At 47.9% G+C, this 9,765-nt stretch overlaps 3 protein-coding genes across 3 annotated transcripts; all 3 read left to right on the plus strand.

Annotated features, from left to right (window-relative positions):
- The first annotated feature begins 625 nt into the window (after nucleotides 1-625).
- EURHEDRAFT_505813 (HMG-box domain-containing protein) lies at nucleotides 626-2,782 on the plus strand. Its single transcript, XM_040785845.1, has 3 exons — nucleotides 626-1,187; nucleotides 1,253-1,324; nucleotides 1,428-2,782. Exons 1-3 carry the CDS (start codon nucleotides 1,035-1,037, stop codon nucleotides 2,646-2,648), a joined length of 1,446 nt encoding a protein of 481 aa, XP_040636427.1. The 5' UTR covers nucleotides 626-1,034; the 3' UTR covers nucleotides 2,649-2,782.
- Nucleotides 2,783-3,021: 239 nt separating this feature from the next.
- On the plus strand, nucleotides 3,022-4,082 carry EURHEDRAFT_532726 (DNA replication protein PSF1). The gene is made up of 3 exons (XM_040787232.1): nucleotides 3,022-3,265; nucleotides 3,317-3,846; nucleotides 3,902-4,082. The coding sequence occupies exons 1-3, from the start codon at nucleotides 3,239-3,241 to the stop codon at nucleotides 3,993-3,995; spliced, it is 651 nt and encodes a 216-aa protein (XP_040636428.1). The 5' UTR covers nucleotides 3,022-3,238; the 3' UTR covers nucleotides 3,996-4,082.
- A 520-nt stretch (nucleotides 4,083-4,602) lies between these two features.
- Nucleotides 4,603-8,068, plus strand: EURHEDRAFT_461717 (sulfate transporter family protein; the record flags this gene model as incomplete). Its single annotated transcript, XM_040784742.1, has 5 exons — nucleotides 4,603-4,843; nucleotides 4,902-6,272; nucleotides 6,326-6,525; nucleotides 6,573-6,806; nucleotides 6,860-8,068. 5 exons carry the CDS (start codon nucleotides 4,603-4,605, stop codon nucleotides 8,066-8,068), a joined length of 3,255 nt encoding a protein of 1,084 aa, XP_040636429.1.
- Nucleotides 8,069-9,765: the final 1,697 nt, after the last annotated feature.

The following is a 9,765-nucleotide window of genomic DNA, read 5'->3' on the forward strand; positions in this document are numbered from 1 at the left end:
AAAAAAAAAAAAAAAAAAAACCCTCATGTCGATCCAAGTAAAAAATAAAAATAAATAAAAATAAAAAAAGTCCGTTACTAGATATTACTAGTAAAAATACACACCCTGCTCAGTCCTCGTTCTCAACCATGGGCGTGTGTCAGTGGTTCGTTCGGGGTTCATCACCTTCCTCTCAACCTACATACCTGAGAAATGACCGAATTGAGTATCTGTAGAAATATTATTTTAAGTCCATTATTATATTCTCGCTATTTCTATCAGTGTCATATCCAAAACTGGCACAAAGGAAGAGAATATGGTATACTCATGGATCCAGGAAGGGAAAGTTTTTAAAGAACAAAAAAGGTGGGAAAATGGTTCAAAGTCAAAGGGTCCCGACAGAGTGGAACAAAGACTGCATGTGTATATCCCAATTGAGTCAGGTTCAATTCAGTCCGTCAGGAATATTTTGAATTTATTTTATTTTATCAAATTATGGAACTTGGAGCCACTTGGAACGGGTGTCATATTCCGTCGGGGCTCCGTCGACCTTATCCTTCCTCCAACTGTCACTACATCATATTCAAATTGCTTTAATTGACGGCCGCATCCTCTTGTCGTTATCTTTTTTTCAACCCCCCATCCACACAGCTTTTGTGTTCTTTCTATATAACCTTCTTAGTCTCCCCTTCTTTGACACTCAACACATCTTGTCCTCTACTTCAATAGTTCATTCTTTCTCTCTACTATACTATTCTCCCTTCTACCTTTTGCTCCCCTTTGTACTCAATCCATTATTCCCATACAGCGTGACTGTCTCACTTGCTTCCGTCTTGAGTGTTTGACCTGCTCTCCCATTTGTGTCGTTTGAGACCAATCAACCAACCAACCATCAATCAGAGGAACCGTAGTTGTTCCTCAAATGCAGCTGATCCCTCTCAATTGTCTCTCCATTTTATTGCACTCCTCCTCTTTTACTCTTCCTCAATTCTATTTCCATCATCTTTGAGCATCGTCTCAACATACCCATTGCTCCTTCTACTTGCTATCCAGCAATGACGACGGTAAATCTTCTACGCGGTCAACCTCCCTCTCCTCCTCAGTCTCCCAGCAGCGACTCTGTCTCCAATTCCATTGCTATGAGCCAATCCTACGAGAATCCTGACGGCATAGTCAAGATGGCCTACGATAGTGACCCTCAGCCTTTGGTAAGTTTGCATCACTATCTCTTCGTCACATTGGGGACATTCACTGACCACAGCAAAATAAACAGGCATATACTTCAGCCCCCTCTTTTTACGTCCCCAACAGTGATTACTCACGAATGCTTCCCATGCAGTATCCTGTAAGTCTTTTTTTTTTTTTTTTTTTTTTTTTTCTTTTCTTCAATTCTGACAGAGCAGTCGCAACGCAACAATCGAACAGCGCTGATGAGATCGTTTCAACAGATTGCTGGCCACCCCGGCCTGATCAACACCCCTCCTCCTACTGCTGATGAAAGCGTTTTCCCAGGTGGTCTGGAATCAACGTCTCCCTGGTCGGTCCCCAAACCGTCCTCTGCGAAGCCACGCGTTTCAAGAGCTCCCCGCATCCAACGTCGAACCAAGAAGTTGAGAGAACGCTCCAAGCCCACTGTCACTGCTCCCTTGAGCGAATCGACCAAGCATTTGACACACATTCCCCTTCGCGACATGGAGAACTGGGTCCACCGCCCCATCAAAACCCGTATGCAAGAAGTTGCCAAGCGGAATGGTCGTGTCGCTCGTCCTATGAACTCCTTCATGCTCTACCGTTCCGCCTACGCAGAGCGCGCCAAGCAGCTTATCACTGAGACCAACCACCAGAAGGTTTCTGAAGCGGCGGGTGAGAGCTGGAAGATTGAGTCGCGTGAGACCCGGGAGAAGTACGAACTTCTGGCCAGCATCGAGAAGAGCAACCACCTCAAGGCTCATCCTGGTTACAAATTCTCGCCCTCCAAGAAGGACAAGAGCCCAGACGAGTTCCGTTCGGAGCCAGACCCTAAGCAGAGACCTTCCCCCATGTCCAGCCCTTCTTTTGCCCAGAGCGGTCGCGGCATGAGCTGTGGTGTGGAAAGTGGCGGCTGGGACAGCCGTGACTTTACTCCCTTTGACCAAGACCATGGCCTTCCCTCCGCAAGTTATTTGAGCTCGTCCTGGCAAACGGGCCACCCTGGCAGACCATTCACCGGAATGGATGAGGCGGCGCACCACTATATCCCATCGTCTATCCCTGCGAGTGTCGTGAACCTGCAGAAATTGCAGTACTCGTCGTCGACGGCCCTTGCGGGATTGCCTGGTGGCACTCACCATGACCTTCTTCAACCTCAGACCTCCATACCGACCCCGGGTTCGTTCACTGACGGTCAGTTGGACCCTCAGCTGCTGAAGCGCGATACGGCCAGCCCGGCTCATGTCTATCACCATAACGGTGCCTACTACCCCATGTGGCAGGAAGGTCCCAACTATCTGCCTGCAACGACCTCCATGCCGTCAAATGCAGTGCCCTACACCGTCACTGGTTACCAGCCGGGCATGCAAGCCTTGTTGGACAACCGGGAGTCATGGGAGTCCAGCCAAGAGGCTGGTGTTGACGGACCCAGTGGCGGCGATTTTGACAACTGGATCAATCCTCATCCTACTGGGTACTAATTGCTCATGAGATTTAATCTTCACCAGCTCATGCCCACTACGATGATGATGATAATTATGATGACGACACTGATGAGCTGGAGGATCTTTTTACCAACGCTGTGAACTTTCATTTTTTTTTTTTTTTTTTTTTTGAGTCTATTTCAATGAGTCAACCAGTGGCCAGAAATATTTAGAGAGGCTGGAGTTCAGGCGGCGCAATAGATTTAGGATTGGGTGGTACTTGTTTGATGGTCAATTTCGGTTGAATCTCCTGTGACATATTCCCTGGATAGTTGGTGCTTGGTTGGATTGAAACTGGATATCCTTTTTCTCTTTTGGGTGGAGGTCTGCATTGTGATTATTATATGTAATAAAGGACATAGACTGGGTGGCTTCATTGCATTTACATTTCATTTATATCCAGCTTCTTCAGTATCCTCTTAACATTCCGTAGTTTATGACATCGGAGAAGATCGGCGGATCGGCAGATCTGACTAAGGCTCAAATGTAATTAAGTTACCCATCGCGACTCGCGGCAAGACAAAGACCCATCTTCGTCGCGACAATTCGGGCACAAAAAATAACCATACTTCCTAATAACCACCAACATGTATGGCGAACTCGGTAACAAACTGGCATGTCCCATCACTACCTTGATTCCGCTCTCCAGATACTAACTGCCACAGGTCCAACATGCCAAACGCACCCAGTCCCTCATTCACCTCCCACCCTACCAAACCGAAATGGTCCGCGCCGTAACCCGCGAATTGCGCGATCTTGACCGTGACGTTACGCATCTCCTCACCCCCTTCGAAGGCTTCTTCAATCCCTCCGCCCAACCGGCCATCGCCTGCGCTCTCCTCGTCGACCATCTCTGCATGCGCCGGAACAAACGCTGCTTGTTAGCCTACCACCGCGTCCGAACAGAAAAACTAGAGGAATTATGCTGGAAGGGTGTGGATCTGCTAGAACAGCAACTTCCGGAAGATTCATTACAACAACAAGGGCAACAAGAGTCGGTCCTTGGACAGGTGGGGAATCATAACTCGTTGAGTCCCGAGGAGGAAGAGTATTTCCGGTTGTATGGGGATATGTTGGCGGCGTATAAGGGACAATGGACGGATGTAGATTTGACAGGGAGTTTGGAGCCACCACAGGATTTGTTTATTGATGTGCGTGTTTTGAAGGATGCGGGGGAAATTCAGACGGAATACGGGTATGTCCTCTTTGCTCTATTTTATGCTTTCAGACAGGGCGTACTGACGAGGCAGGGTGATCAATTTGACCAAAAATAGTCAATTGTATGTGCGACAAGGAGATGTGGAACGATTGATTGCGCAGGGGTTTTTAGAGCGATTGAGTTGATTTAATTTATACTTAACTGTACATAAAGTGCTTACCATGCTATGATTCTAATGATACCCATTGGCATTGACCGGAATCAGTTGCGGGAATATCGGAGCGTATCAGCTGTCATGCTGCAGGTGTCTTTAACTTTGCGGGCACCTAAGCAAAAGCAATATACATAAACCTTTTCGCTGCATATATCTTTTCTGTCATTTACAAGCTCAACTACAAATTGAAGCAAAACAAGCATTTGGATATATTAATTGATCAATGTCCCTACAGGTCTAGGCAGCGCACGGGCGATAAAATTAGCAGGCAGTGATAAGAGTTTTAGTCACTCTGATAAGCTTGTTTCTTCTCCCACCCCATTGTCGCCGTATCATCTCTGTTCTTTCCATTCAAATACTTCTTCCCTCCCCTTCTTCTTTCACTGTTTATCGTGCTATTATTGTCTGGACCTATGGCGGCTCAATTCATTCGCTTCTGAGCGATGCAAATTGCCGCTCACTTCTAACCCCGGACGTTCTCCACGCCGTTTTCGGTCATTCTACGCACCAGACCAGAGCTCTTATCAACTTTTAGGAACGACCATTGAATTTCACTCAAAGCATAATAATAATAAAATATGGGAGTCCTCTCACCCAACCGCCGTCGTGACTCTCGACTCCTGGGCAACGCCCCCTCCAGCACCGAATGGCCTCACGACTTTTTCGCCCATGACTCAGATCTCCCTGTCGAGCAAGCCAACAATGGCAGCAGTCCCCCGGCCCTAGGGGTCTTTGGGATTGAACCCTCTGTGCATGGGGGGTCGAGTTACCGGACGCCAAGTCGATCGTTCTTACACCGGTCTTTCCATAATTCGCTAGGTATGCTATCATTTTATTGACATCTGTTTACGGAACTGAGCAATACTGATAAATTCAGATCCCGCAAACTACTCCTCAAACGGTGTCCGCGAAGAAACAGCTGAATTGGCCTCGTTTGCGCTCTCGTTGAATGGGACTCAGAGCCATTCGCTCCCGTCGGATAGAAACCCGTTTCCGCAGAATTCAGATATTTTTCATCGTTCAGAGGGACGCTTTGAGGATGTGATATCACCAGGAAGTTTACGTGACTCAGCAGCCCCGGAAATTGGAAACCATGAACCCATTGATGTGCCTGTTACTGGGTCGTCTGCGTTGACGCAGCTGATCCGTAGTCCGACTGGGTCTCTCGAGGAACGAATTTCTACTGGTAGTGATGATAATTGCGGCGAAGAAGAAGAACAAGATGATGGTAGCGAAGAGAATTTGCACCAAGAGAGGGCATCTACTACTGCTGATGAAGGCGAAAATCCTACTACTGAGCGGACGTCTTTGCTATCCAAGTCTTACCGGGGGTATGGGATCGCAGGGGATGTCGAGAGCCAAGGTGCTTCGAACAAACGTCCGCGCAATAAGTTTTTTCAGTTTGTCTCAAAAGTGACCAAATGCTCGCAGGTTCTATCTAACCCCAAGTCGTGGGATGGGCGTGCTGTTTGGCGGAATGGTGTGGTCTACCCGGCTAGCTTACTCCCGTCAGTCTTTCTCGGGCTACTGCTTAATATCCTCGATGCTTTGTCTTACGGTATGATTCTCTTCCCGCTGGGGGAGTCTGTTTTTGCGGACCTAGGGTCCGATGGCATCTCCATGTTCTATGTCAGTACCATCATCGCGCAGGTGGTTTTCTCGTCCGGTGGTTCGATTTTTACTGGCGGGATAGGCAGTGAGATGATTGAGGTGGTTCCCTTTTTTCATCAGATGGCATTTACCATCCTGCAACGGGTTGGTGATGGTAATCCCAGGTCTGTGATTGCAACCACCATCCTCTCATTTTCGGTCAGCTCGATTTTGACTGGACTTGTATTCTTCCTAATGGGAACTTGTCGTCTTGGTTCCCTGATTGGATTCTTCCCACGACATATCTTGATCGGCTGTATTGGGGGCGTGGGCTTCTTCCTGCTACAGACCGGCGTCGAGGTCTCAGCTCGACTATCTGGATCTTTGGAATACAACCTTCCCACACTGCAGAAGCTTTTCCAACTGGATACGTTGCCTCTTTGGATGATACCCCTGCTCCTTGCCATTGGTCTTCTTGTATTGCAGCGTTTGTTTCGATCGAACTTCCTAGTTGGCGGCTATTTCATTTCTGTCGGAGTAATCTTTTACGTTGTCAAATTCAGTGCGCGAATGCCTATGGAGGCTCTGCGGAATCATGGATGGGTATTTGATGCGCCATCGTCTTCGAATCCATGGTATCATTTCTATACGCTTTATGGTGGGCCTCCTTTCCCCGTCAATGAACAGGTCATTTCACTAAATGTTTGCCAGATTTCTCTGCTGTAAACTGGTCTGCGTTTGCAGATACTATCCCAGCCATGTTTGCTCTTACGTTCTTTGGCGTTCTTCATGTTCCTATTAATGTTCCGGCTTTGGGTATCTCGACTGGTGAGGATAATCTGAACGTGGACCGGGAACTCATGGCGCATGGTGTGACCAATGCTCTGTCTGGATTTGCGGGTAGTATACAGGTATGTGTTCCTATGGGTGGTTTGGAGAATCGATGCTAATTACTTAGAATTATTTGGTATACACCAATAGTCTCCTGTTTATCGACAGCGGTGGCAGTTCCCGTTTGGCAGGCCTTATTCTGGCAGCGGCTACTATTGGGATTATGATTGTTGGACCATCGATTGTTGGATTTATTCCGGTTATGGTAGTTGGTGCTCTCATTTTCCTACTTGGTATCGAATTGATGCAGGAAGCTTTGGTTGATACGTGGGGGAAGCTACATCGGTTGGAATATTTGACGGTAATCCCTGATGACCCTTACTCTGTGAAGAGCCAAGAGCTAACTGAAGTCAGGTGGTGATCATTGTAGTAACGATGGGCGCATGGGACTTTGTCGCTGGAATTATTGTTGGGATTATCCTGGCCTGTGTTAGTTATGTGGTACAAACATCACGCAAGTCTGCCATCCGAGCCACGTTTTCAGGCAAGATCACGGGTTCAACGGTTCGCCGTCCACCTGTGCAACAGCGGTATCTGCGCGAAGCCGGTCAGCAGACGCTGATTATGAAGCTGACCGGATACCTGTTCTTTGGCACGATTGTCGATGTCGAAAACACAATGCGGGGATTGATCGAAGAGGAAGCTTTCAACCGACGACCTATCCGGTTTCTGATCCTAGACTTCTCGCGAGTGTACGGCTTGGACTTCTCCGCAGCGGAGGCGTTCACGCGCATAAACCGGATTCTGCGCAAACGGAATGTGCAGACAACAATCTCGGGGCTCGATGTCCGGGGTGACGTTGGGAAGAGTCTGCAGAATGTCGGACTATTTGCACCGGAGAATGGCGTGCAGATATTCGAGGATTTCAATTCGGCGCTAGAGTTCAGTGAAAATGAATACCTCAAGGTGTTCTACAATTATCGAGAAGAGTTCCTGGACAATAATGCACCGTCGCGAACCTCCCTGGAAGTGCCGACGGTTACCAGGAGTGCAACTGCGCCTCCACAGTCCGGACTGGCATCATTGGCGGACGGGCTTACCAGCTCCCCTCGCCGTCGATATCTACAACAAGCCGCGACAGAAACGATCCGCGAGGATGAGACAGCGGTGGTGATCCCCGCAGCGTGGACGGTGATGCGCCAACCATTACCCCTCCTCCTGCAGACGTTCCAAGGACTGACATCGCAGAACGAGGACTTTTGGTATCCGGTCTGTGCGTACATGAGGCGTGAGAGTTACAAGGCAGGGACAGTGCTGTACCAAGAAGGTGACTACCCACAGGGGTTCTACCTGTTGGAGTCGGGGATGCTCCGAGCAGAGTATGAGCTGCCGCAGGGGCGGTATTTCGAGCTGATCGTGGCCGGACGACCGTGTGGCGAGCTGCCGTTCTTCAGCGAGACGCGGCGGACGGCGACGGTTAGGGCGGAGCAGGACTGTGTGGCGTGGTGCTTGGGAGCCGAGCAGTGGAGGACGTTACGGGAGGAAGCGCCGGCGATAGCGCAGGAGCTGTTGGCTGTCAGTTTGAAGTTGACGACGGAGCGGATGGACAGTATTACATCGTAAGCCCCCTCCCCTAGCTCCTTATCATTCTTCAGTCTGTGGGGTTGGTGGTGCTAACGTTGATAGGTACGTTTTGACGATGGCGGCGTGATGAGTTGACGTGGCGATGGACTTACAAGAACATTTGAGCATAGCGTTTGATTTACGAGAATGTATGAGGACTATGACAGGTAGATATGAGAGCAATGTGATGCGTTATGATGTGACGGGATTGAATGACAGGTGACCCCTCAGGATCATCGGAGGGGTATGTACTCTGTACTTTACTTGTACAAACATGTAAATGCCAGAGCTGTCATTCTACAATTATTGCACTCTATAACACACTACTTCGTATTATTTAACTATTACAGTGGTATAATATCTTATCGTCTACAACTATCATCTACAAGAAGCTGTATCCAAATTGTAGAGTAATCTCTAGATTTCTTGGCACTGGTTCCGTGGTCGGAGCGAGACAAGTCCATCATTTCTGTTTCGGGCTGGCCAAAGTTAATCCTCAACTAGCGTAGAATTACCATACGGTACCCATACTCCGTATGCATATGAAGATAGACCGAGTAGTGAATATCTTAATCTCAGTCTCGGTGCTCTATCTGTGACTTGCTCCGAGTAGATTAATTTTATTATTACTACTTTAGTTACTATTACTATGGAGACTGGTACTTGCATGTTTGATTAGGGGGTCAGGCCGGAGGACAAGTAGTCAGAAGGATAGGGGAACGAAGTAAAAATCTCCGAGATAGACTCGCGAGACTAAATAAAAGGGATGCCAAGAAGCGGCGTGAGGGATCGACGGGGCGTTATGTGACCAATTTTATTGAACTTTCCCTGTACTCTGTACAAGTAGGTACTAACAAGTACAGTTCTACACTTGACTCGTAGTTAGAATTCATGATCGAGACACGACTCAGAGAGTACTTCGACGGATTACAAGTAGTACTATGTTGAATAAACTAATAATAACACCCGACAGGTGATTAACCATCACCTGATTAGGTCACAGGTGTAGGGCTGGCCAACCAGACCCCTGTTTCACAACCAGTGTAAAATACGGTACTGGGTAAGAACAGCTGTCATGTGAAAAAGGAAGGTGAACTCTCGGTCTGACTAGCAGGCGAACAGTTCCATGGAACAAGGACATCGAGCGGCTCGAGTGTCCACTGAATCATGATTCTAGTTAACATAGTCAGGACTACATCTTTCCGGTGAGTACTACAGATACTAACCATATACTTATAAAAGTCGTAGCTAATAAATGAGTCTTCTATTACGGATGTATATCTGTATTGTATTACAAGACCCATAACCGTTATCTGCAGGACCGCTTATGGGGTTGGGTGGCCAATCAGCGGGTGATGAGCTACAGGTTGCTGTCAGGTGGTCGGAGGGATGACTTGCCTGGATGCTGCGCAGGCATCCTCACTGCATACAGTACTTGTATGTACAGAGTACTCTGCACCAGAGAAGGATCCGAAGAACTGAATATATATAGCAGATGAGCTTACTCTGTACTCTCTCAAGCTTAACGATTCTAAGAGCGCTCTACGTGTTCTCTATTCCATTCTATTCGGGTGTATCGATCCACACCTATACTACTACTGACTCTCCTGAGCCCCTGACCAAATTAAAAAAAAAAAAAAAAAAAGTCCTAACCTTACACGTCGCTCCTTTCCTCTTCGAGTCTGACTACCTCTTTT

Source organism: Aspergillus ruber (genome assembly GCF_000600275.1).
Source record: "Aspergillus ruber CBS 135680 unplaced genomic scaffold scaffold00025, whole genome shotgun sequence".
Lineage (NCBI taxonomy): Eukaryota > Fungi > Ascomycota > Eurotiomycetes > Eurotiales > Aspergillaceae > Aspergillus > Aspergillus ruber.

Coding starts and splice junctions, on each gene's coding strand:
- EURHEDRAFT_505813 (XM_040785845.1), top strand. CDS start 1,035: ATGACGACGGTAAATCTTCTACGCGGTCAACCTCCCTCTCCTCCTCAG. Junction 1,188..1,252: donor ATAGTGACCCTCAGCCTTTG/GTAAGTTTGCAT, acceptor CAAAATAAACAG/GCATATACTTCAGCCCCCTC. Junction 1,325..1,427: donor TGCTTCCCATGCAGTATCCT/GTAAGTCTTTTT, acceptor TCGTTTCAACAG/ATTGCTGGCCACCCCGGCCT.
- EURHEDRAFT_532726 (XM_040787232.1), top strand. CDS start 3,239: ATGTATGGCGAACTCGGTAACAAACTG. Junction 3,266..3,316: donor GCGAACTCGGTAACAAACTG/GCATGTCCCATC, acceptor TAACTGCCACAG/GTCCAACATGCCAAACGCAC. Junction 3,847..3,901: donor GAAATTCAGACGGAATACGG/GTATGTCCTCTT, acceptor CTGACGAGGCAG/GGTGATCAATTTGACCAAAA.